Source organism: Crotalus tigris, unplaced genomic scaffold, assembly GCF_016545835.1.
Source record: "Crotalus tigris isolate CLP2741 ecotype Arizona unplaced genomic scaffold, ASM1654583v1 scf7180000018268.1906537, whole genome shotgun sequence".
Lineage (NCBI taxonomy): Eukaryota > Metazoa > Chordata > Lepidosauria > Squamata > Viperidae > Crotalus > Crotalus tigris.
In genome coordinates, this window is record NW_024096914.1 from 345466 (window position 1) to 373452 (window position 27987).

General features: G+C 40.8%; 1 protein-coding gene across 1 annotated transcript; it reads right to left on the minus strand.

Annotated features, from left to right (window-relative positions):
* Positions 1-7410: 7410 nt before the first annotated feature.
* On the minus strand, positions 7411-27918 carry PDGFRL (platelet derived growth factor receptor like). Its single transcript, XM_039349395.1, has 6 exons — positions 27742-27918; positions 26410-26704; positions 20497-20648; positions 14763-15056; positions 11543-11682; positions 7411-8390 (listed from the first exon to the last, which is right to left on the minus strand). The coding sequence occupies exons 1-6, from the start codon at positions 27794-27796 to the stop codon at positions 8202-8204; spliced, it is 1125 nt and encodes a 374-aa protein (XP_039205329.1). The 5' UTR covers positions 27797-27918; the 3' UTR covers positions 7411-8201.
* Between the last annotated feature and the right edge of the window lie 69 nt (positions 27919-27987).

Genomic DNA, 27987 nt, shown 5'->3' on the forward strand with positions numbered 1-27987 from the left:
ATCCCATATCAGATTAGAGGATAATAACTTGTAGATATAAAATCTTTGCCTTTTGTTGCTTAAATGTAGAAGTGCATATGAGTGTGAAGTGGGGAAGTGTTCTAAATTGCTGATTAAAAACAAAAGAAAAATTAGGATATGAAAATCACTGCAGACACCACTGTTGAAAAGTTCAGATTCCTTTGAAGACAAGATTTGCAAGAATTTGCTTGCCACTGGAAGATTAACCCTTTTAGTACGCCTGTATTGTGCCAAATTCTCTTTTATTTTCCCTTGTAATTTTTCTTCTTCAAGTTTCACCTTCACCCTCACTCTGATTTTTTCTCCTTTGCTGTTTCTATGGAAGAAAGGAGAGAAGGAAGGAAGGAGTGCATGCATATACTTATGGAAATAGATTACAAGTAGTCCTTAATTCAGGATGCAAGCTGATCACTTTGATTAGGATATGGGCAGTCAATGTAGTCATTTGCATGCTTTCATCGTGTCTATAGAAACAACAGATTTTCTTCTTTATGTCATATAAAGTATACACACTTTTTGTGAACGACCTAAAGTTAAATGTTAATTACATTTTAATTATGCATATAATCAACATGCCACTGTTCTTTCATGAACACTGGGCAGAATGGAATGCTTTTACTTTTATTGTGTGCATTGCCCATTAATATGAAGAAATGCCACTGCAGTAGATTGTAGAAGATGTAAGGAGGGGAGGGGAAGTTGAATGGTTCTTCTAAGCAGCCCTGGTGAAGAACATAAATCACCCATAATAGCATGTGTGCTGGATTTCATGCTAAAAGATTCTTATGAACTTCTACAATGTTCTGTCCATTGCTGTTGGAATATTCTACTTGACACTTTGCAGGAAGGATTATTGCTTAGCTGAAGATGATAAAATTGTCTTGCTATAGAAAAATTGTTAAATTGTTTTTCATATTTTCCTTAGATAATAAAAGAGATAAAACGACATTGGGAACCTCTTTCCCTTTCCTTTGTTGAATTTCAGTAGCAAGCAGCCGTGTTGTGATTTGTAGTGGTGTTGGATTAGGAGTGAAGAACCCACATGCTAGTTTATTCTCAGCCACAAAAGCTCCCTGGGAGACTGAATCAGTGATTCCCACTCAACCGGACCTATTTCACTGGGTAGTTATTGTGGATTGTTAATCAAAAAAGAGAGTGCAAGAAATGGTTACATAAATATATTCATTTGCATTTTTTCAACATTTCTTGTGAGAAGTATTATCAAACTATATTTTTGTTCATAAAAAAATCAGGTTGAACAAGATGAATGTAAAATCGGGTTTCATAAGACAGGCATCTGATATGTTTGGAAGATACTTAACACATTTTCAGCTAAGCAATTGTCCTTCCTGCAATTTGTCCTAAAGCCTTGATATCCTATTATGCTATCTCAAATAGGCTTGTTGAAAGCATTTGGGAGAGATGGTTTAGAACAGTGATTTTCAACCTGTGGTCAGCAGACCCCTGGGAGCCACAACGTCATCACAGGGGGTCCACAAAGAAATGTTAAGTCTTGAGTTAAGTCTTGGTGGTCCGTGGCCACAAAAGGTATTTTAAAGGGGGTCCATGGTGAAGAAAAGGTTGAGAACCACTGGTTTAGGACATAAATGAAACAGGTTTATTCCACCATTAAAACTGCCCTGTACTTTGCAGGGTTCATTCTGCTGTTCCATTTATCAGCATGGGTCCACAACCCTGGCTAGTACTTGAAAGGGAAACCAACCAAAAAATTTATCATGCTTGTACACTAGATTAGAAAATCAGGAAGCTCACTTCTGAACTGTTGCCAAGAAAATGACATATTTATTTATTCATTTATTTATTTAATTTTATTTATATGCCGCCCAATCCCAAAGGACTCAGGGCGGCGTACAAAATTAAAACAATCATCTAACAATAAAACAATAAAATAATACAATCATACAGCATGTCCGATCATATCCTGCCCCCCCCCGGGGACATCAGCCCCAGGCCTGCCGGAACAGGAGAGTTTTAACGGCTTTCTTAAAGGCCGGCAGGGTGGGAGTAGTTCGAACCTCGGGGGGAAGTTGATTCCACCAGGTCGGAGCCACCACAGAAAAGGCCGACATTGTCTGGCCGACGGGACCTGAAGGAGGCCCAATCTATGGGACCTCACCAGTCTCTGGGAACTGTGCGGCAGTATGTGGTCCTGTAAGTAAACTGGCCCTATGCCATAAAGGGCTTTGAAGGTGATAACAAAAACCGTCCGGAGACCCACAGGAAGCCAGTGCAGCTCGCGGAGGATAGGTGACACGTGGGCGTACCTTGGCGCGCCTACAATCACTCTCGCGGCTGCATTCTGAACCAACTGCAGCCTCCGAACGCTCTTCAAGGGTAGCCCCATGTAGAGCGCGTTACAGTAATCCAGTCTTGAGGTGACAAAGGCATGAGTGACCGTGACTAAAGCCTCCCGGTCCAAATAAGGCTGCAACTGGTGCACCAGGCGAACCTGGGCAAAGGTCCCCCTGGCCACAGCCGATAGATGTTGTTCCAAATTTAGCTGGGAGTCCAGGAGGACACCCAAGTTGCGTGCCTGCACTGAGGGAGGTAAATTTGCTCCCCCCCAGAACTAATGATGGACCATCCAGTTTGAAGGCAAGACCCAGAGCCACTTGGTCTTGTCAGGGTTGAGTCTAAGCCTGTTCACCCCCATCCAGACCCTCACATCTTCCAGGCACTGGCACATCATGTCGACTGCTTCACTGAAAGGACACGGGGTGGAGATATATAATTGGGTATCATCCGCATACTGATGATACCTCACCCCGTGTCGCTGAATGATCTCACCCAGCGGTTTCATGTAGATGTTAAAAAGGAGGGGGGACAGGACCGAGCCCTGAGGCACCCCATGATCGAGGCGCCTAGGGGTCGATCTCTGTCCACCCGCCAACACCGACTGCGACCTGTCAGAGAGGTAGGAGGAGAACCACCGCAATACGGTGCCGCCCACCCCCACCTCTCCGAGACGACGCAGAAGGATACCATGGTCGATGGTATCGAAAGCCGCTGAGAGGTCAAGAAGCACCAGGATAGAGGAATGACCCCTATCCCGGGCTCGCCAGAGGTCATTGGTCAGTGCGACCAAAGCAGTCTCAGTGCTGTAGCCAGGCCTGAAACCAGATTGAAAAGGGTCCAGATAATTAGTTACATCCAAGGATCGCAAGAGTTGGGATGCCACCACCTTCTCTACAACCTTCCCCACAAAGGGGAGGTTGGAGACAGGACGAAAGTTCTTCAAAACAGTTGGGTCCAGGGAAGGCTTCTTGAGGAGGGGCCTCACCACTGCTTCCTTTAAAGGTTGCGGGAAAGACTCCTCCATCAAGGAGGCGTTGATTATCGCCTGGAGCCAGCCTCGTGTCACCTCCCTACTGGCAGAAACCAGCCAGGAGGGGCACGGGTCCAATAAACAGGTGGCGGCATTCATTGCCCTCACGGCCTTGTCCACTTCATCAGGGGTCACAGGCTCAAACTCGCTCCAGATAACATGACTAAGACCAGCCCCCGGCAACTCGGCTGGCACTGCCCAATTGGAGTCCAGGTCTCTCTGAATCTGAGCAATTTTGTCTGAAAGAAACTGAACAAACTCCTCAGCTCTCCCCTGCAAGGCTTCCTCTGCCTCCTCCACTTTAAGAAGGGAGCGGGTCACCCTAAACAAGGCGGCCGGGCGAGATTCTGTGGACGCAAAAAGTGCAGAAAAATGAACACACTTTGCCACCCTTATCGCCACTAAATAAGTCCTAAGATAGGCTGTTAATAGTGATCGGTCAGATTCAGAGTTACTGGCCCTCCAACGTTGCTCTAGATGTCTCTTGTGGCGCTTCATCTCCCGGAGCTCCTCAGTAAACCAAGGCGCCCTCCAGGGACCACCACCACAGAGAGGTCGCAAAGGCGCAATTCGATCCAGGGCCCCGGATGCCGCCTCATTCCAGGCCGCAACCAGGGACCCGGACAAGTTGTGGACAAGGGAGTCAGGTATTTCCCCAAGCTCCTCCTGGAACCGATCTGGGTCCATTAGGCGCCTGGGGCGGAACCACCTAGTCGGCTCCCTCTCCCTGCGATGGGGGAGTGATGCTCTGAAGTCCAGCCTCAATAGGAAATGATCTGTCCATGACAAGGGCGAGATCTCTATTCCCCTTAATTCCAGATCATGTCTCCATTGCCCCGAGAGAAACACAAGGTCGAGTGTGTGTCCACCCCTATGAGTCGGATCCTGAATTACCTGGGTCAGGTCCATGGTTGCCATGGAAGCCATGAACTCTTGCGCCGCCTCTGAGCGATCGCCGAGTGATGGTAGGTTAAAGTCCCCCAGTACCATAAGTCTGGGGAACTCCACCGCCAACCCGGCTACTGACTCCAGCAACGCAGGCAGGGCTGTTGCAACGCAGCTGGGTAGGTACGTCAGCAGCAAGCCCAACTGAACCCGTGAACCCAACTTCAATAGGAGGGACTCACACCCAACAACCTCCAGGACAGGAATCCCACGAGGACTCAAGGACTTGCGAGCGATGACTGCCACTCCCCCACTCCTGCCCTGATGTCGAGGCTGATGAAGCACCACAAACCCGTCCGGGCACATCTCCGAGAGGGAAACACCCCCCTCAGGGTCCAGCCAGGTTTTGGTTATACATGCCAGGTCCGCCCCGCTGTCCAATATTAAATCACGGACAAGGGGGGCTTTGTTGACAACGGACCTGGCATTAAGCAACAGCAGCCTACAACTAGGGCCCTGTACTCCCCTGTCACCAGTACTACAGGATGAGCCTTTTGAGGGGCCGGAACAAGGAATCGCTCTAATATAGCGAGTCCTCGTTCCCCAAAGATGGCCTGCCCCTCGGCTCCCGCCATATCTGCCCATCCCCGTCATAACCGGGATGCTCCGACCTTCTCCCCTCCCCGGAGTACCCCCACCCTCACCAGCCTTCTCCCTTCCTGACCGGACTAGCTTTCCATACAGACCAAGCCCAAGGGTAAGTCCTGCCCCCCCTACTTTTGCTATTGCACTCAGCAGAGGGGGTACAAGGCTCCGCCCCCGATTCCACCATTCTCATACCCCAAACACTCAGTACACATTCACACTCAATTTATATACATAAAAATATTCACATTCATACGTCCAAAATACAATAATAAAATTTATACATAACAGGGCCACCATTCATCTACATACATACACATACCCACAACAAACATTCTCTAAAAAATATTGCCCCTCTGTGTCCCAGGCTGGTCCAATGTGGCCGGCTAGGTGATCATTAGGTACTTGTCTTGGGGCAGCCCGTACTTGGCCTTATGCTCCTCAAAGAGCTGGGTCAACTTCTCCAAGTACCTCTCGTGCAGCTCATCAATGGCTTCTCCGGACATCCAACAATTGTGTAAAGTCAACCTAGCCACAGCGGGACTGTAATTCGTCTTCTTCTACGGGGTGCCAGTGTAGGCCGGCTCCTCCAGCCTGCTCGACAGCCTCCCCAAGGGCCCGTTCCCCAACGCTGGCCCACTGCTTTCCCCGGCGGGACCCAGCAACAGCGTACAATTGAAGCTGAAGGTGCTGGCCATCACCGCAACGGCGGCGGCGACGGTTGCCGCCGGGGCAGCAGGCGAAGTCACGTGGGGAGCCCAGGTCACCAGAGAAGGCCCCGCCGCGGAGCCCGAGGAAAACGATGAGGCGGCGGCGGCGATGATGGCGGAGAAAAAGGAAAAGCCGCGCGCGGGGCAGCGAGGGTCAGCTGAGCGCCGGGCCGGATTGCCCAGGCGGGCGGCTGCGGCGAGGCCTGCCACCGCGGGGGAGGCTGCGGCTGCTGGTGGGGCAGGCCGGCACTCTCCAGTGGCAGAAAGTCGGGTCGTGGGTCGCCGCCACATGGGACGTGGGACATGCCGGGCGGCGGGGACGAGGCGGCGGCGGCCTCCAGGCACAATGAGGCGGCCAAGGCGGCGGATGAAAAAGTCGAGGAGGAGGCCGAGGAGGAGGCCGGGGCGGCGGGCTGGTGATCTCTTGGGCTAGATGTGCCCAAGAGATCACCAGCTCGCCGCCCCGGCCTCCTCGGCCTCGACTTTTTTGTCCGCCGCCTCGGCCGCCTCGTTGTGCCTGGAGGCCACCGCCGCCCAAATGCTGGTGCTGGTGATCTCTTGGGCTAGATGTGCCCAAGAGATCACCAGCATTTGAGCTCAGTTTGAAGAAGCTGTCTTTTTTTTTTTACAAAAGCAAAGACAGACAAACCTTGTCTAGCAACCACAATTGGGACCAGTAATGCAGTTGTTAAGCAAAGTGGTGACTAAGTGAAACCACAATTGTACTTAAAATCTTACTTCAGCTTTCTTTTGCTTTCAGATCTGTTAAGGTCATGAATGCAAGAATTGCTATAAAGTTACTTTTCAATCACCGTCGTAACTGCAAATGGTTGCAAAGTGAAACCTACCTGGAATTGACCTGCTCCTCACTATAAGGAGCTATAGAGCTCCCCCAAACCAACTGGGCCTTAATGGCCCCAAATACCAGAAATATTAATTGACAAGAATTGTAAAAGGGGGCATATCATTGACATCGTTTGGGAGAAGGATGCATCAATCTAAAGTTGGCAAAACAACTCTGAGCAGAAAGTAAATAATGCAATTTGTGGTTAGAGCTTTGACAGTATCTGTTCCATTAGATTGTTGAACTGTGATAAAGGATTTAAACAAATTCTCTTACATTGCAGTCTATTACATATTTGACAGAAAAAAATAAGGCTTGCTTCTTACAGACTTATAAAGCGGCATCATTTATCTTCTACAAAGATTAGAGCAAAATTATTTGATTGTAAGCACATCTGCATCTCTGTGTCTGATTAAATCCAACACAGTTGAATTTTTTATAGAATTCAGAAAAAGATCTAAAAACAGCACACTATCTTCAAGGAAGGAACTGAAGAGTTAAATGCTATATCACAACAATCACAATAATTTCAGCAAGAACGTCTGATTACATCATAATCTGTCAATTCTACAACAAACCTGGCTGCAGCCCTTTTGCTCATTCTAGGTTGCACAATAATGGGAGGGGATGCAGGGGATTTTTACTAGTCTAAACATTTTTTTGTCTCGTGGGAACCAAGGTCATTTCTGTCAGTTAGGTGGGGATCTGAGCTTTTGGTTAGAAAGCCTGCCAAGCTATTCTACTGGGGAACATAGCTGATTGCATGGTATTGGGGTGGGAAGTTGAACTTTGTAATATTGTTTCATTTTGCAGGGAATTTCAGACTTGGTTTCACTTCTGACCTTGCTGACACTATGTAACCAATAAACATGTTCTTTGAGGAAGTTTCAAGCCTTGGAATTCTGATTTGTTTGGTCTTGTTTAGCGGAACCTTGACACTGTAAACACCAACTACTCTAAAACTTGAAAAAGAGTTTATTTAATATGCAATTGTTTTTTTAAAGACACCACCATCAGTTGAAATGCTGCTACCTACAGTCCATCCATCAAGATATGTTAAAATTCATATATGCTATGGCTTCAAATAAAATATAAAAGCAATTTTAGGTAAGAACAAATTCTGCTTGGGAATGGGTGGCAATGGATACATAATAGATATTTTGATAAGGAAATAAACTATTAAGAAACATGTTCTTGGTCAATAAACCTTACAAGTGTGTTACTTGCTTGCTTTTCCTGCAAGCAAGCATAAGGAACAGAACTAAAATATTGCATACTCATACTACATTATCATGTAAAAATTAATCTCTCCAAATTACTGTTGGAGAAAAAGGTTGAATATGTATCATTCATACGCAGACACAAATACACACAAATATGAAATTATTCTCTTAGGTTTAGTGCTTTGTAGAGATATTATGTAAACCTTTACATCACGCTCTGTAAAGTTGACCAGCATTTCTATAGTGAAAATAACGGCAAGAGCTATGCAAAGGCTGATGCCCAATGATGGCATCTCTAGGGCAACCTAAGGAATTAACAATAGAAGCAAATTCTGAACCATACATTTCCTTCTTGCAGCAAAGTTTTGAAATGCTTGTACTATGCTGGTTGCCAGTCTCTTTTATGCTCAGTTTTAATTCATTGAAATTCAATATATTATGATTTTGGTCCAATGTATTTCCTGTTCCAGTTTTAAAGCTAGTCAGGAACTAGTCAGTCTATTTCTTGTTCCATCTGCCTGGAAACCTCAGATTAGTTCAACCTGAGTAGCTACTGTGGTTTGTCCTCGAAGATTCTGAGCAATGCATACATAGTATCCAGCATCAATGGTTTCCAGATCTTCAACAGTAATAATGCTCTCAGAGATTCTTGTAGTATGACCAACTCCTCTATCAATCAACCTCCAAGAGTCTTGGATATTTACTGGTCTTTTATACTGAAAAGATAAAGACAACGCATTACATGGTGTAGAATTCTGCAAAAAAAAAAAAAATACCCACCTCTTTTCATTTGCAAACTTTATTTTCTACTAACCTAAAACATGCATTGTAGTTTTAATCTGAATTATAACCAATAAAAGAGGCAAGCTAAGGCAGATGCTTTGACAAATGCCTTTGTATTTATTTATGTTTTATTTGTTTTTTAAATAATTCATATTAGGCTTCATATTTGGAATAAATATATGACACTATTTAAGACTGATGTCTCAGTATTAAAGTTTGCATCTCTTGAATTTACATGATTTACCATAAATATTTATAAGCCCAGCAGCATGCTTTATGTAAGGAATAAGAAATTAGATTATAATAATCATTCTATCATTTCTTCTTTGTAGACTTCACACATTTAGGCAGGAAGTCTAAAGAGGAGTTGTACTTCCTTGCTTGCATCACAACTGGGACCAGCAGCTCTGTCATTAAAGTGACGGCTAAATGGAAATCAAATGTCCGTGACTGTGCTTTCCTTTCCCCCACTTTCCTGTTCTTTGGAATGCTCACATTGGTGCTGGGATAGCAAGCTCACAGTGGTTGCCTGTAACTGGCAAGACTAATCAGTTTCACGCCTTTGTTTGCCTTTTAACAATGCTTGGTCTTCCCTCCCCCTACTGCCCCTATTGCCCTTTGGAATGCTCACTCTGTGCTGGGATAATTAGCAAGAAAGAAGGAAATTAATGTATTTACATTTATTGGAGAGGAACGGATTACAAGAGAGTAAACAGGCACACAGTGGGGAATACACATCAAAAGTAATGTGATGGCACCAGCAGCCTCAAACCTACTATGCAAACAGCCAAGTTTATTCCCCTTTTTGTGCCTGCTTACTCCTTTGTAATCCTTTCATCTCCAATCTCTCTATTCTGTAAGAGGAGAAGGAAGTGGGTCAGTCATAGGAGAGGTTTCCTACAGAGATTGTTTTTTTTTCTTCCCACCCTCATGCAGAATAGAGAGATTACTTAAATATGTGCGAGGCTTAAAAAAAAAAAAAAAGCCAACCAATCTCTGTAGGTAATCTCTCCTGTGGCTGGCCTGTTTTTTTTCCTCCCCACCACCTCCTCACAGAGTGGAGAGATTGGAGTAGTCAATCACACAATGGTGAATACACTGGGCTATTTGTGTAGAACACTTGGAGTTGATGTCATCACATTTCTTTCAATACGTTTTTGCCATTGTGTAACTCTTGCTCTTTTGTAATCCCTTCCTCTCTAATCTCTTCACTCTGTAAGTGGGAGGGGGAGAAATCACTGATCAGGCACAGGACAGTGCATACTGACTGTAATGACAATCATGTGAAGGGCGCTTCAAAGTTTGCAAATGCAGGCAGATTATAAAGTTATTGTTTTCAACCCTATCATAACTCTGAATGGTTATTGAATGAGACAGCCAGTGTGAATGACCTGAGAATTAATACAGCAAGCTATGTATGCAAGTGTACATTTCCCTTCAGACAAAGACTGAAAGTAGAAAGGATGGGATTGTGACTGTTCCTTTTTCCCACATTGCCCAACACCCATACAACCACTTATGCCAGCAGTTCTCAACCTGTGAGTCACGACTCCATTTGGGGTCGAACGACCATTTCACAGGGGTCGCCAAACAACGCAGTCTGCCATTTTTTCCCCTTTTCCTTAGTTATGCTACTCCCTTTTATTCTATTGGCTTTTGAAAGCCAATAGAATAGACTCTCTTACGACCGGTTGGGGATCGCGGCATTAAAAAGGTTGAGAACCACTGACTTATGCCATCACAGATCTCTTTTAAGTGGCTACAAGGCCTTATAGTGCTTTTGTTGGATTTGGTTACTTAAATTAGACTTTAGCTAAGCTTGTGTATTTCAAGCTTCATTAATAAGTTTAGATCCAAAATCAATCACCAATGAAAAATCCCCATGCATTTTATAGAATGCAATGACTGGAAATGATCTCCCATTCTTACCAAAGTTCTCAATTCTTTACATGATGATTTGATATGCAGACCAATTAGTTGTGTTAACATTACAGCCTCAGTATTTTTTTGTATCCTGCCTTTATTATTTTTAGAAATAACTCAAAATAGAGAATTTATCCAACATAGCTCCTTCCTCCTATTTTTACCACAACCATAATCCTGAGAGATGGTTTGGGCTGAGAGAAGGAACCCAACTGTCTTTCATGGCTAAGGCAGTACTTGAACTCATAGTCTCCTGTTTTCTAGTGTGATCTAGTGGTGGGATTCAGCCGGTTCACACCACTTCGGCAGAACCGGTAGTTAATTTTTTGTTGCCCAGGCCCAGAATGGACTTCTGGAAGCAGCATCCACACAGAGAACCGGTTGTTCACATATTTGAATCCCACCACTGGTGTGATCAGTTCATTTTCATCACAACTGCCTTAAAACAGCATCACTTAATCAGTAATAACATGCAAAAAAAATTACTTAACCAATAAAAAATACATAGAAAAGAATATACTGTACGTAACTCATATATTGAACTGAGGGAATCCTTGGTGCTTTCTGGGCTTGGTTGTTTTCTTGCAGGCATGTCATTACCCAACTAGATAATATCATCAATGCTACAAACTGATGAAATAACTGCAACAAAGCAATCAAGTTCAGAGAGCACCAAGGATTCCACAATAAACATGCAATATTTTATCTTTTTTATTGGCAAAGAAACCTTTTTCTGTAAGAAACTGATCGTTGGGGAATTTCAAAGATAATTTCTAGCAAGACTTCTTAGTTATAAAACACTTGCATAATCTAATTTTGCATAATCTAATTTTGACTGCCAATTCTGTAACATAGTTGCAATCTTGCTGCCTATCCGTGCCCTTTTCTAACATTTTTTCCCTCTAAAACAGGGATAGCCAATTTGTTTATCATCTTGTACTAAATAATCTATCTAATAATCTTTCTACGCTAAGAGTAATGGAAACATAGGTTAATATTTAACTTATACTGAAATCTCTTCTAGCAATTGAATATATTTCTGTAGCTAATTGCTTTGTTCCACAATTATCTAAAATCCACTCTTCCACATAGTAATACACATTTAATGTTCCAGTTTAGACTTTAAGAAATAAGCAAAGGAAACAAAATCTATGGTACATACTTGTTGCCCTGGATATATCCAATTAAATTCCACTTCTATATCTGGCTGCCCCAAAACTGTGCACAAAACATTAACATCACCCCCACCCTGTAATTTATTAGATGATGCTTTGATTGTAGTTGAAGGAGGTCCGTAAGGAACTAATTCAAAGCAAAAGAAAAGATAAAAAGAAAAGAAGAAAAGTGAGGTTGCTTTGAAGGTGGCCCCATTATATTCACATAGATTAAAAATTAGGTTTCACAAGACAAGAATGGAACAACAATAATGTACTTTCAATTATTACACTCCTACCTTGTGCAAAAAAAGATTATTAGAATTTGAAAGGGTAGCTGTTGGTTCACCAATCTAGTAAACAGTTGTGGAATTTCTCATGCTTGAATTGTTCAATTTTCTATTTTAATAATCCTTCTTCCAGGACTGGTTATACAGGCAGTCCCGGAGTTACACCCATTCATTCAGTGACCTTTCAAAGTTGCAACAACACTGAACAAGGAGGACTTATGACCGGTGCTTTGAGTTCTGGCCCACACATTATCTCTGCAATTATGCAATCATGATTTCTGATGTTCCCTGCTGGTTTCCCACAAAGTGGGAAGGTTGAGAGGAATTGGGGAGTGGTGGTCATTTAAGTTTCTTGCTTAAAGACAAGCATGGTTCTTACTTAAAGATAGCAACCAGGACTTCCAGAACTACCATTACTAAGTGACGCCATCCCATGACATCAATCTTTATGACCATGTTGTTTAGTGATGTCAATTCTGGTCCCAACTGCTGTCATAAATGGAGGAATACCTCTTCTGATCTATATTACTTTGGGTACTTAGGCAATAAACTGTGCCTTTATTGTATAAGCACATAGTAATTCTGTGCCTGGCACTTTTTTTTTAAATACATAGTCATTATTTACTCTGACTGTCCAATTTTCCATCATATCCCTTTTCCTCCCCTAAAGAATACCTCTATATTATAAATAACAAACCTATGCAAAGCATTTTCCAAAAATGACTGCTTTAAGGATTGTTACATCAGAAGTGTGCTATTCATAAAAAACAGAAGCCTGGTGAGTGAACAGACTTCAGAGTAGGCACATAACTCTTCCGAGGGTGGCTTCTCTAAATTTCAACAAGTGCTTCATTTACATGAATGTGTTTTCTACTAGAAGCTTTGCACAACCCTTATATATCATGCTCATTTCTCAAGATCACATTACTGGATCTGATGAGGTGAATTATGAACTATAAATGCTTATGTAGTAACAAAGCTTAATTTTCAAGAGACCATAAAATTACTTCTTGAGGGCATAACTCAATGAGCCTAATTTTTATCACTAGGACTTCCGGTGGCGACGGCCGCGCCAATGGCGGCTTTTTTCAGCCGTCCACCCTGGAATGTGTCAAAGCCAGCTGAGACAGCGAGCAACAGCTGTCTCGCGGCTTGGAACCTCTCTCCCCAGGTGAAGGGAAGGAGGTGAGCTTTCCTCAGATAGTGGCAGAGCTCCCCGAGACCCTAAAGCTTTCTTTTTGATGGTCGGAGGGTGAGAGCTCCCATGGAGTCTGAGGTGTCCTCCACATTCCAGGATGCCTTTGCCCTGATTTTTATCCAGGGCAAAGCTAGACGCTGCTTCCACATCTGCGCTTAAAATGAATTTGTGAGTAAAATTTAAAGCAGACAGAGCTGACCAGGAGAGATTAAAATGGTAATTATTCTGAGACTTTAACTCTGGAAAAGAATTTATCTTTTCTTTTTTTTTCAATTAAGAGTGATGAAAAATGGCGCTGAGATGTTGATTCTTTGAGTGAAAGGACTGGAACTTCTTTTTGAAACAATGTAACAGATTTTGTATTTATATAAAATGCAAGAATTTTCTTTTTTCTTTTAAGGGGGCTTTTGTCTTTTTTCCTCCCCTTTTTTTGGTATTTGTTGATTTTATAAGATTTTAGCAGACTTTTTAACAAGTGGTCTTAAAAATAAAATGGCTTCAAAGTGTCTCGGAGCTTCTATTGTTTCTAAAGCCTCGATCTTCCCGGTAATGTAGACAGCTCAGCAGGTTAAGTTTAAGTTACCACCACCTTCTCCATCGTTACCAGCATGTATACTTAAAGATTTACAGGATGCCTTGGGAAATAAGGCACGACAGATTAAAAAAGAGATGGAGGAATTTCTTGAAAATAAAATTAGGGGACTGAGAAAGGACATTGCGTCTGTGTTTCAAAAGTTTGTTGGTCATATAGATTGTCTGGATGATCGTATTGATGTTGTGGAAAATTTTGAAAAACTGGAAGATCGAATTGATAAAGTAGAAAATAAGGTGGAAATAACACAGGATGAAATTACTATGTTACAACATAGAGACATGGAATTTGCTTTAAGAATAAGGGGAATGAAGGAAAACACACAAGAAGATTTGAGACAAGTGGTGGTAAAAGATATAGCTTTCATTTTGGGGGCTGAGCCTGAAGAAATACTGAGAGAGACGGAAAAAGTTTTTAGGGTTAATTCAAGGGTTGCGAGGCAGAAGAATTTGCCACGAGACGTAGTTATTTATTTTTCTAGGAGATCACTTCGTAATGAAATTTTACAGGCTTTTTATAAGCAGATATTTCAAATTGCAACTCAAGATGTTATAATTTTAAAAGAAATACCTTCAAAAATTCTTAGAAAAAGAAAGGATTTTGCTTTTTTGGCTGATGAGCTCAAAAAACGACAGGTCTGGTTCTTATCACTTTTTTGACTAACAAATTTCATTCAAAGATTTAAATTTTGTTAGTTGGAAAAGGTGCTATCGAGGACTCCTGATTTTTATTTGGTATCATAATCTAACATAGTTCTCTTCCTGCTATTCTACAAGAGCTATTTTAATATAAGTTAGATGTGCAAAACTCTGTCATGGTTTGTAATAGACAGATATTCCTCCTACTGTATGTAATCCCCATATTGCCTTTATACCTTGGAATCTAAAACTTACACTGCTATTTGGTGGCAGATCTCCAAAATTTGACATTTGTGTGATTTCTTGTGTTTTCCACAAGGAAATTAAAATAGGAACTCAGAGAAGCTATCAAAAACAATCTACCCATCTGCATGATATACAGTAATTCCATCATTTTAATTCCTTGTGGCTCCATCAAGAAAACATAACCAAGGTGTGACTTCTTACTGCTTCAACTGAATAACATCAAAAGTATTCTACTGCATACCAAGTTTCTTGGAATTAACTTACCTTCAACATAAAGCAATTGGTATTTAATAGAAATCTGAAGTGTCCCCCATGATTCAGCTCTGCAGTAAACTATTCCTTTCTGATCAGAGGTTGGATGTTGGTAGATGAACCCCTTCTTGGCATCATAGATAATGTTGGTTCCATCCACTTTGATTTCTTCTGCTGGAAACTCTTGGTGAAGAGTTACTTTTGCTGATGGGTTGGTGATTCGGCAGGGAATCACAGCAGGTTTATCTGGGTTGAGGTACACCACTTCAAAATAGCTGGGAGCAGGAACAAAGAATTCTTCTTTATCTGTATAAAGAAGCAATTCAAGGTATGTGTGTGTGCGTGTGTCTGTGTGTGTCTGTGTGTGTATGAGTGTAAATGGAGGGGTGGATTGATGGATGGATGGATGGATGATAGATAGATAGATACGGAAGACAGACAGATAGACAGATAGATAAGAGATTAGATAGATAGATAGATAGATAGATAGATAGATAGATAGATGGATGGATGGATGGATGGATGGATGGATGGATGGATGGATGGATGGATATATAGATAGACAGATAGACAGATAGATAGATATGGATAGATAGATAGATAGACAGACAGACAGATAGATATGGATGGATGGATAGATAGAAAGATAGATAGATAGATAGATAGATAGATAGATAGATAGATAGATAGATAGATAGATATGACGTCAGCTCAAATTTCTCCATAAGAAAATAATTACTGCACAATTCTGGATTTTATTAACAATAAACATCTAGTAATGTTTAATAGTATTAATGTATTGATGGGCTGATGTGGTTCCCATTTTCAAGAAAGGGAAAAAAACAGACCCAGGAAACTACAGACCAATCGATTTAACATCAATACCTGGGAAGATCCTAGAAAAGATAATAAAAAACAGATCTGCAAACAACTAAAAGCAAACGAAGTTATAACTAGTAGCTAGCACAGGTTTGTTAAAAACAGATCATACCAAACCAATCTTATTTCATTCTTTGATAAAGTGACTAAACTAGTAGACCAGCGAAATGCTGTGGACGTAGTATATTTAGATTTCAGTAAGACATTTGATAAAGTAGACCTTGGTAAGCTAGAAAAAGATGGAATAGACAACATCACCACCAGATGGATCTGTAGCTGGCTGGCAAACTGTACTCAACAAGCAGTCCTCAATGGCACTACATCTACATGGAGAGAAGTAAGCAGTGGGTACCACAAGGTTCCGTCTTAGGCCCAGTACTCTTCAATATTTTCATCAATGGCTTAGATGAGGGAATTGAAGGGAAACTTATCAAATTTGCAGATGACACCAAACTGGCAGGAGTAGCCAACACCTCAGAAGACAAGCTCAGGCTCCAAAAAGATCTTGACAAGCTTGAACAATGGGCCCTATCTAACAAAATGAGTTTCAATTTGGAGAAAAGCAAAGTTTTACATTTAGGCAGGAAAAATCAAAGGTACAAGTACAGATTGGGCGAGACCTGGTAACTGTGGGAGCCCTTGGAGCCCTAGTGGACAATCACTTGACTATGAGCCATCAATGTACAGCAGCAGCCAAAAAAGCTAATACAATCCTGGGTTGTAAAAACAGAGGCATAGAATCAAGATCACATGAAGTATTAGTACCACTTTATAAAACCCTAGTAAGACCACAACTGGAATACTGCAGCCAATTTTGGTCGTCATATCACAAAAAAGATGTTGAGCGTTTGGAAAAAAATTCAGAGAAGAGCAGATGATGAAAGGCTTGGAGACTAAAACATACGAAGAATGGCTGCAGGACTTGGGTTGGCTAGTCTAAAGAAAAAACGAAATAGGGGAGACATGATAGCAGATTCCAGTATTTGAGGGGCTGCCACAAAGAAGAGGGAGTCAAACTATTCTCCAAAACACCAGAGGGAAGGATAAGAAACATTGGTTGGAAACTTGGAATTAAGGAGAAACTTCCTGACAGTGAGGACAATTAACCAGTGGAACAGCTTGCCTCCAGAAATGGTGGGCACTCCATCACTGGAGATTTTTAAGAAAAGGCTAGACAGTCACTTGTCTGAGATGGTATAGGTCTTCCTGCTTGAGCAGGAGACTGGACTAGAAGACCTCCAAGGTTCCTTCCAGTTCTATTCTATTCTCATAGTCACTTTCGTTAAAAGGGAACAGTATGAGACATTATTTTGATGGAGGTGGACAGAACGACAGATAATTTTTCCATCCATCCATCCATCATCCACCATCCATCCATCCAAATATTGTTGGGGGGCTTCTAACTTATTTTATAAAAAATTAATAAAAAATATTTTATAAAAATCCTGGAGCACTGGAGAGCTATCAAAAGACTAGAAAAGAGGTGATGTGTTTCCCGTCTTCAAAAATGGGGAAACAATGGACCCAAGAAACTATAGACCAATCAGCTTGACATCAATATCTTAAAAGACTCTGGAAAAGATAATTAAGCAAAGGATCTGTGAACACCTAGAAACAGGCAAAACTATTACTAGAAACCAACATGGATTTGTCAGAAACAGATCATGCCAGGCAAACATTGCATTCTTTGAAAAAGTGACTAAAATAGTGGACCAGCAAAATGTTGTGGACATATTATACCTGGACTTTAGTAAGGCATTTGACAAAGTAGACCACAGCTTACTTCTTGGTAAGATAGAAAAATGTGGATAGACTTGTAACTGGCTGGCTGGCTGGCTGACCAATTGCATTCAATGTGTAGTCTTCAATGGAACTACATTGGCATGGAAGGAAGCATGCAGTAGGTACCTGAAAGTGCTATCTTAGGCCCAGTACTCAACATCTTCTTAAACATTTTAGATGAAAGCATAGAAGGGAACGCATCAGATTTGAAGATAACACCAAGCTGGAAAGATTAGTCAACACTTTAGAACAGGGGTTCCCAACCCCCAGGCCATGGACCGGTAACTATATAGTGGTGAAGAGATAGAATGCTTAGAAAAATTCACTTTCTTAGGATTGCAGATAGCTCAAATCGGTGAATGCAGCACAGAAGTAAAATGTTGGACTGCACTGGGTCGCATAGCAATGATGAACATCAGCCAAACGTGGAAAAGCAAGGACATCAGCCTGACAACCAAATGTAGGTTAGTTTGCTCTATTGTGTTCCCAATAGCTACCTATAGTTGTAAAAGTTAAAAAAAGCAAGACAGGAAGAAAATTGACTCATTTCTGAGCCAAGGTGGCGCAGCAGTTAGAGTGCAGTACTGCAGGCCACTTTAGCTGACTGTGTTCAGCAGGTCAGCGGTTCAAATCTCACCGGCTCAAGGTGACTCAGCCTTCCATCCTTCCGGGGTAGGTAAAATGAGGACCCAGATTGTTGGGGGCAATGTAAATATATATATATACATTGCTTACTGGTGTACACCGCTTAGAGAGTGCTTGCACTTAAAGCGGTATATAAGTCTCATAAATAAATAAATAAATAAATCTGAGATGTGTTGGAATATGCTGGAGAAGGTTCCTGCATATTCCTTGGACAGCAAAAGTAATTAACAAGCAAGTATTGGAGTGCATAACATCAGACATGTCACAAGAAGACGTGTCCAAGCAAATATTGGAGCGCATAATACCAGACATCTCATTTACTTTGGAATTCACTGAAGCAAGCAATTAAGAGTTAGCGGTAAAAGGAAACCAGAGCATAGTAAAACTCAAAGAAATAGTGCAAGATGAGAAGATGTGGAGAGACCTGGCCTATAGAATTGCCAAGAATCAGACTTGACTGAACAGATGTCATCGTCGTCACACTTAGGCAAGAAAAACCAAATGCACGGGTATAAAATAGGTAGTACCCAACTCAACAGCAGTATCTGTAAGAGGGATCTAGGAATCCTAGTGAACAGTCACTTAAATATTAGCCAGCCGTGTGCCACAACTGCAAAAATGGCCAATGCAGTCCTAGGCTGCATCAACAGAAAGATTATATCAAGATCATGTGAAGCAGTGACAGGAAATTTCTCCTTAATTTTATGCTGCACTGGTAAGACCACACTTGGAATACTGCATTCAGATTTGGTCACCACAGTACAAAAAAGATATTGAGACTCTAGAAATAGTGCAGAGAAGAGCAACAAAGATGATTAGGCTAAATTGTACAATGAGGCTAAATTGTACAATGAATAGTTACAGGAACTGGGAATAGTCTAACAAAGAGGAGGGCTGGGATGAAATGATAGCAGTCTTCCAATATTTGAGGGGCTATCATAGAGAGGAAGGGTCAACCTATTCGCCAAAGTACCTCACAGCAAGACAAGAAGTAACAGATGAAAGCTTAACAAACAGAAATCCAACCTAGTATTAAGGAGAAAATTCTGAAAAAAAAATTCAAGTGACATAGAAAATCTTTAAAGGGTTCCCCACCTACCTTAATTCAAGGCCTGAGGATACATTGATTTTTTTCAAAGTTATCCTAAACAGTAGCATTTCTAATTTAGCTACCAGTCATGGGCAAAATGCCTATTATATCTCAGGGACATAAGTGTACTACTGTACTTTCAAATTCAAAGGCAACTTTCAGGCTTGACCTGCTTGCAACAACAGCCTGCCAGTTATGTATTTATGTCCTGTCTGGTCCTTGACAAATCCTGTTTTGCAATGTTAAGAGGGAAGGGCTGTGTAGGGGTGGAGGGTGGGGGGGTTGGGGGGGATGTGCATGCACAAACACATGCAAGACTATACTAACCTACAATAGGTTTATTAACGTATGGGACATCAGTTCTTCAAGTTTGTTGATCTAAAAGAAAGGTAACGCAATAGTGCTGAAAAAAATAGGCTTTACTGATGCCTTGAAAATTATAGTTATAACCCCAATGTGAGTCCTTTATTCCACATGGTCTGCTCAGAACTGCAGCTTCCCTATCAGAGGTTTTTAAAACAGCCTAATTTCAAAAACCTTGTGTAATGTATTGGGGGAAAGCAGGTCTGTTTGGAAAAAGCAAACAATGAACATTTGATGAACATTTGCTACTCGTTCTGTTTAATGTATCAAATATTTAAGGAATGAAATGAAATTTAAAATTGGTTTATATTACTTCCCAGAGGTTCTACCAGTATTATAATGAAGAGATTAACTGACTGAAGTTGGCCAAATCTTTTTGAAGAAATGTTGAAAGATATATGTTTGGACTAATCAAATGGTTATTTACTTGAATAGACAAGGTTCTTCTCTCTCTCTCTCTCTCTCTCTCTCCTTCCCTCCCTCCCTCCCTTCCCACACACACTCTCTCTCTTCCTCTAAAACAATGTAGGCAGACTTTGGATTTCTGGGGTCTGCTTTATTTTGGTTTTAGGTCCACAACCACAGCCTAGTACAAAATCCAAAGCAGTAACAAAAAAATGGGACCAGAAATGTTTTTTAATCATAAAAAAAATGAAATTCAGAATCTTTCTGTCTAAAGCCCCACTCCTCTGACTCAGCCTTTTTTTCAGCAGTATAATTTGGTAAAGGGAAGAAAAGAACATTTTTATGCTGTTATTGTTGGAAATCAGAAAGCATATATTGTATATCATAAACTGGTAAATTCAGAGTTGCATTTCCATCATTTCTATCCATGCAATATGCTAATTGAGTGTACCCAAGATAGCAAGCTGCAGTTACAGTTTTGACAGTCTGTAGATCAAATCTCTAGAACTGGATAGATGAGTTTTTGAGAGGAAAAACAGAAATAATCCTGGTTTCTTTGGTAAGCATTACTTAGTTTATTACCTGCAAAAAATATGTACGTTGAACCTGTTTTTGACTCATCCTTCTTACAATTGTAGCCTTTGCATAGCAGGAGCCAGCACTTATATTCACCGGTGTCTGCTGCAGTGGCATTTTCCAGGATCAGCCGACTGTACCTCTCATGTTGTTTGATGCTAACAAAAACAGAGACAAAGGACTATTTCAGCTTCTGGTGCTGATCTTAGGTTCCTTTCTTGCCTTCTTTGATTATTTTGATTTTCGTTCTGTAACTTTAAACCACTTCTATAAATGAGATGCCACATTTAAAAGTGAAACAAAAATTGGCAGGAAAACCATTTGACATTGTGTTTTCACAATTTTCTTTGGGTACCAGACTTTCAGTATAAACAGGAATGATACATTCCCACATTCCCATCTGTAGTGCTACAGATCTACCAAAATAACAATAATTGATTTTAAATAGTATTGTAGAAAAATAGTCTGCAACTATCTGAATGACTGAATTGGTAGAAGCTATCAGACAATTTGTACCTTCATGAAAGAAAAAGTAGATGACATCAAGCAAAGGTAGTAAAAAGGACATTTTTCTAAGTACCTATTCACAACTTCTGGAAAATTGGAGTGAATTCTGCAAAGGCAGCCAAAAGACAGACATAAAACTGTGGAACAAGCGAAGCAGTAAATAATTTAATGGAAGTTAATGGGTGCATATTTGCAGGACACATGGGTGATAGTCAGTACACAAATCTACATTATAGAGATTCAATTGTGCCTGAGGAATTTTGATTCCATGTGTTAGCAGAATCTTTTAAATATGGCTAAACTGAGACAAGGTCAGCATTAATGAATTTACTACAATGTCTGTTCCTGCATATAAGTCAAATTGCAATCATTATTAATTTCTTAGTAAAGAATCTAATTTTTCAACATGTACATGGACTCCTCTTATTCTTTTACAAACTATGTACTGAAAATTAAATTAAATTCACTTTTTGGCATCTGATACAGATATGTTACTAGCATTCTCATAATCTTCCGAAAAATGTAAATACATGTAAAATACATATAAAATGTAAAAACATTAGCCTGAGTAGGCCTCTTTAAACTGAAAGAGTTTACTTGCCATATTACAATATCCTTTCAATCTATTTTGGTGAAAAGATGAAATTGGGCAGGTATATGAAATAAAAAAAAATAGGTGTCTCCGGGGATTGCAATTTGTTCTCCAGGAGAGAGAGACACTGATAGCTCAATGTATATCTTCATCGAGCTGTAGTTACAAAGTATTTGATGTTATCATAGACAGTTGAAACCAACATTCATTTCAAATGCTTTTATACATGGCTGTCCATATATGGATGGATTTCAGTTTCCATCAGCAACATTTTAGCAAAGCCAATGAGAATTGTACTTCAACATTTATTTTCAGATCCCCTTGTAAAAATGACAAATGCAAGAAATTCAGTTTTGTTGTACCATTTGTTCCCTTTTTCTATTGTCCTGACAAGTTCCAATCCTTTTTGTCTAGTGCATGAAACTGATGCCATGAGCCCTTTGCATAAATACAAAATCAATGTCTACTAAGATGAAAACTTTTCAGGAACTGATAAAGGTACAGGCATTGCCTAGAACAATGCAATGTTAATAGGCATATTCCAGAAGAAATTAATTAAAATGAATTCCTATTAAATCTCCAAGATTTACACCCAAGACAGACAAATGTAATTCCATTCCTTTCAATTGCAGATAATCTTGGCTAATGTTCACTGGATTTGTGTTTAAATCCTTCCTAGAATAATAGTCACTTTGAGAATCACTAGACCATATGATCCTTCACTGGAAGTTCTGGCAGTTCCATCACCAAGTAAGCAGTGGTGGGATTAAAATATGTGAACAACTGGTTCTATTTGTGGATGCTGCTTCTGGAAGTCCATTCTGGGCCTGGGCAACAAAAAAATTAGCTACTGGTTCTGCCGAAGTGGTGCGAACTGGTTAAATCCCACCACTGCAAGTAGGCATCAAGTAGGAAAGCTGTTTCAGGTTCATTCCCTCCAGTTAAAGGCAGATTTGATTAGTATTATAGGTGAAATCTGCCATCTAGTGACCCATTATGCTATAGCTCAGTTAACAGCAAAATAAACCATAAATCCCTTTGGAGATCTATTCAGAAATATTAATGATTTTTTTGGTTTTGATAGGATGAATGTCTACATATTATTAGTACAACATTTTTGAAAAGGGCTACATGTTCTGAGTCATGTTTATATAGTTTCCCCACAAAAGAGATGGGAAACCAACAGTTCCTTGAACAAAGGTGAGCTTCAGGGCTTGAGAACCATGGTGTAGATAGACAACAGATTTTCTGACAGTGGCCAGAATTTTTAGAGGCAAATGGTCTGCTAGCCATTATGGTTCAGAAGATGCCAGTCACAGTTGCAGGGGAAACATCAGAAAATTATTGTATACCCTGCAATTACTAAACGCTGAAGCTCAACACTGCCCAACAAATACTGGCCATGAAAGCTCACATCAGCATGTATCTCCCTTAAGACTGAAGTATAATTCTCAGCAGACAGCAAACATTCCAAGAGTAATGTTTCTGGGAATGGTAATTTAGTAACATTTGAAGAGCTATTTTTTTTTTACCTCCCATTTAAAATATACACAGGCATTTATTTATGTTTTATTTATTTATTTTACAGTTTTTGTAACCTGACTCAACCCCCATACTTTAGGTCCATGGTGGTGAACCTATGGCACGCATGCCACAGGTGGCACACAGAGCCCTCTCTGTGGGCATGCGTGCCGTCATCCCAGTCCTAGGCCTTCAGTTGGGTTTTATAAAATCTTTTCGCTTTAGGCCTCTGCCACCGTGTGCAAAAAAAAAAAAAAGTTCAATCAATCAATTTCAATTTCTCGCGGAGAAAAAAAAGATCTCACAAAGTTGGAATTGATTGATTAAACTTTTTAATCCCACCCAGTCTGCCATTATGACTGCAGCCACACCCACCCAATGGGCCACGCCCATCCAATGGGCCACACCCGCCTGGCACCCAACGATACATAAGTGGGTTTTGGGTTGCAGTTTGGGCACTCGGTCTCTAAAAGGTTTGCCATCACTGCTCTAGGTGATATACAACAGATTAATAATAATTAGTATGGTTTAGGAAAGAGCAACAATGCAAAGACTAAAGCTGTATTAGGGAAGAACTCTACTCAGTCCCCAAATCACACTATATTGAAAAAAACAACTCAAGTTGATATATTTTTCAGGTCATTTCATACTACATAAATAATGGTCAGACTGAAATATTAATGTTTTATTTGACTAGTTGGCTTCTGCCATGTAAGCATTTTTAACAGAAAACTACTTTGATTTATATCTTGTAGATAAATCCAATTTCATGGTACAAAAGTAGTTAATATTCATTGATAGGTGAATGTTCTTGTAATCTTTCTTTTCCTCACTCAATCATGTCTTATTCTCCTAGTATTTTTTTTATTAACTCAAATTGTTGCTCCAAGCTTCATTAAAGCTTGCAAACCTTTGCCCTAAATATATGAGCTTTAGTCAAGATAATTATTGTACTTTCATTTAGGGTCATCTTTCCCTCTGGTGACTATAGCCAATTTGGTCTAGTGGTTAAGACACCAGACTAGAAACCAAGAGGCAGGGAGTTTCCTGGATTGTTTTAGTCACAAAGCTGGCTGGATGACCTTCAGCCAATCTCTATCTCTCAGCCCATCTTACTGGGTTGTTGTCGTGTAAATAGGAGGAAGGAATATTAGGTATGTTTGCTGCCTTGAATTATTTATAAAAATAATAAAAAATACAAATATTTCACAAAGAAAGAAGAGTCCATTATGTACTGTTGTCTTCAGCCATAATTTTACTGATTAAAGACTTGTTTACTTCCTATACCCAAAGTTTCTAGATGTCATGGGGATGAAACGAATGAGTACGTCAGTATAAATGTTTGCAAATCAAATATATTGGAGCAACAACTTGAATTAATAAAGAAAATAGTAGGAGAATAAGATTTGATTGAATAGGGAGAAAAAATATTACAAGGACTTCCACCTGTCAATGAGTTTGCAAGAGAGTAATTTATTTTAGATCTGCTTTCTGACTAATTTAGCTTCAAAGAAAAGACGATGAGGAATACTATAACAGGTTGTCTCACTGAAAAATTTCTGTCTATGGTCTTGTTGGACTCATCCTCAGTGACCACTAAAAGAGACCCAGTTTGGTTTAGCGGTTAAGGCACCAGGCTATAAAGTGGGACACTGTGAGTTGTAGTACTGTCTTATCCAGGAAAGCCAGATAGGCTACCTTGGGCTAGTCTTTCTCTCACAGAATGGTTTTTGTGTGATAAATAGGAGAAGGAAAGTGTGCTGTATGTTCGCTACCTTGAGCTATTTGTAAAAATAATAAAAGCGGGATATAAATTAAATAAATAATCTATTGCTGTCATTGTTTTCTAAAAATACTAATTTTAAACATATATGATGATATAGTTAAAGCCTATGTTTAATTTTTCCCCATAGTTCTAGATCACAGCATTAAAAAGTAAAAGCAATCCTAGCACTGACATCCTTTACAAAGCACTCATGTAAAGAACACTTCCAGTTGAAATAACAGCAGTTGGCTTCAGATCTTAGAACAAGAATTGAAAAAGCGGCTCCTTGGCCAACTGGGGCCTGCCAGCATCCATCCAGACAGGGTGGGGCCAAAACCTGATAGCCATTCTTTCCATTTGGAGGGCTGGCTAGGCTCTCGGGCAAAATGGGTGCCTTAACTTTGCAGATACTTTCAAGAATACAGTACATTTGTCCCAAAGGTGGTTTTTCCAAAAGACAACTGGACTTTCTTGGTTTTTTCATTGAAAACATTTTGCTTCTCATCCAAGAAACTTCTCCAGTTCTGACTGGTGTGGAAAGAAAGGATTTATATTCTTTGCAGTCACATGGTTGTTAACACTCTTGAGGGTTGAAAGTTTATCTATATCCTCAGAGTCACCCAAATCAGAGTGTAAATGAGTGTGGAACCCCTCATTCCATTCTCCACCAATCAGTTAGAACTGAAGAAGCTTCTTGGATAAGAATCCAAACATTTTTCAAAGAAAAAAGTAAGAAAACACGGTTGTCTTTTGGAAAAGCACCTTTGGGACAACAATGACCTGGATGATTGAGAAAACATCTTTCCCCTAATGGGATGAAGCCTTCATACTGCTAGAGCCTGGTATTGCCACTCGAGTGAGAAATTGTGTTTTCCTGTACTAAAACATTAGTTTTTTTCTGCTCATGGCTGCTCTGTAATATTGATATTTGTGATGCACCTTGAGGCTTATGGTGCAATCATGCCCACTAGGAAATAAATTGTAAATTTCTAACTTTTATCTGAGATTGCTGGAAACAAGAGGAAGCCAGAAGAATGGTGAAATTATGTACCGTTCAGCCCAAATGTTGATTTAGGTACTAATAAAGGAGAATATTTGTAGCTCAGAGTTGAAATGAGGTGTCCTTGGTGCTCTCTGAGCTGGATTGTTTTCTTGCAGATGTTTCATTACCCAAACTAGATAACATCATCCATGCTAGTCACTAGTCATTACCTAATTTGGGTAATGAAATATCTGCAAGAAAGAACACAAGGGTGTCTCATTGCTTTAGGTGAAAGACTTTGGAAGCCTTTCCCACCAGATGCCTTCCAGATGTATTGGATTATAATTCCCACAATCCTTGGCTACCATGGCCACTGGAAGAGGGCTGCATCTAACTATATGTGGGAAATGCTCTCTCCTAAACCAAGCAGATGTTCTATCTGTCTCATGTGTTTTACCTGAACAAGACCATCCACATTTACCTACTTTGTTCAGAAAGAATTTCAATGAAGCCTCAGGGCCATTTCATCCTCTTTCACCTGGCAAGCCTTACCTAAGCCTGGTGTCTTTAAAGGTGTCAAGATAAGGAGGGTAGCTCCATCCAATTCTATTCCCTTTACACCGAAGCTCTATACTTTGACCTGCTGAAAGGTTTAATGTAGCCGTGGGTTTCTGGAAGTGGCCCTTCTCCATCACTCGTGTCATTATGGAGCTGGCCTTTGGGGAAGGCTCTGTGGAATTTCTTTCTTTTAATTTGGGAGTTCTGGTTTTGACTTTTTTGTTGCTCAGCTTAATCCTGTTCTCTCCATGTTCCTTTGGACGTTTGCTCTTTGCAGGTTGACCAACAGCTATTACAAAGAGAGGAGAAAAGATGATGCAGTACAATATTAATAGGAATGTTTCTGTTATATTTTTCCTATGGGTACACTGAACGGAAGAAAAAAAATCTGATTTAAAATTTGCATCCAATCTGTGTTTATATGGGCCTAAACTGCAAGCAGCTTATTGTTAATAACATTTAAGTCTGCCACATCAACCAGGACATTCAGAGACAGGCAATTTTTAGTGCTGCATTGATTTCAATTAAGCTCATGCATATGAACATTTACCCCTAAAGGAAAAGTAACAACATAAAAATATTTTCTCCCCTTGAATATGAAATTATAGCAAAAATACTCCACTGAGATTATAGATATTTGGTTTAGAATTAGAATTCTACACAACTAAAACTTGTGGATATCAAACCTGAATAATTAGAATAATTTTATTTTCACAGGAACCACCTCTCAATTCCCAAAAATCTCAGATGTCAGACAGATTTTCTGAGATTTGCTATTTAACTCTTAGCAGGCTGTTTTTCATGCCTCAGTTTCCTTGAAATTTTCTTCCTTCTTCATCACTTTTTCCTTTTTGTTGTTACCTGAGGAGAGGGGCTATCTTGTCTGAGTTTATTTGTAAGCTGCAGCCCTTTCCAGCTATAAGGAGGGGCTATAAAACGATACAGAACACAGCGCTAGATACAGTTTTAAAGCGAGAGGTAGGATTGCTGCACAGTCTGTTTTCAACTACATCAATGAAAAGTTTCCAAGTCCTTAAATTCTTTAATGGGGCGGAGGTTGCAGTCATCCGGCTCCATTACTTATAGGCAAGGAGCAATTCAGGCCCCCTTTCAGGAAGGGGGTCTGTGGCCAAGAGAGCCACGGCTGCCCTTCGCTCTCTTTGCCACGGTAGAAATCACCCTTGCCTCCCCCCCGCCCGTCAAATTTATTCCCAAGCGTGGAGAAAGAAGGGGAAGCGAGAGATTTATTTATTTATTTATTTTAGAAGATGCCGCCCGCAGGAAAGGAAGAGCCGAATCTGCAAACCGGAGGAGAGCGGGACTTACCGCTCTGAAGCGTTTGCTGTAGGAGCAGAAGGCTGAGCAAGAGCCAGGGCTTCATGGCAGGAGGGGCGAAGCGCAGCGGCCACGAAGCCTCTTCTTCGCCGCCTGCCACGAGGGATGCCCCCGGAGTCCGTGCCTGATCCGGGACTGGGCTACAGCGGGAAGGGAGAGCAGCTCCTTCCTTTCCCGCCCCCAAGGCCCCCCCCCTCTCAGGGCGGATTGGGCCTCTCTCCGACCCAGCAGGAATAC

What these genes read in the sequence shown, in the direction of transcription:
- PDGFRL (XM_039349395.1), bottom strand. Translation starts at nt 27,796, where the DNA reads ATGAAGCCCTGGCTCTTGCTCAGCCTTCTGCTCCTACAGCAAACGCTT. An exon ending in TTTAAAGACACCAGGCTTAG is followed by an intron (nt 20,649 to 26,409) that starts GTAAGGCTTGCC and finishes TGTTTTTGTTAG; the next exon opens with CATCAAACAACATGAGAGGT. An exon ending in AACGTACATATTTTTTGCAG is followed by an intron (nt 15,057 to 20,496) that starts GTAATAAACTAA and finishes TTCTTTATACAG; the next exon opens with ATAAAGAAGAATTCTTTGTT.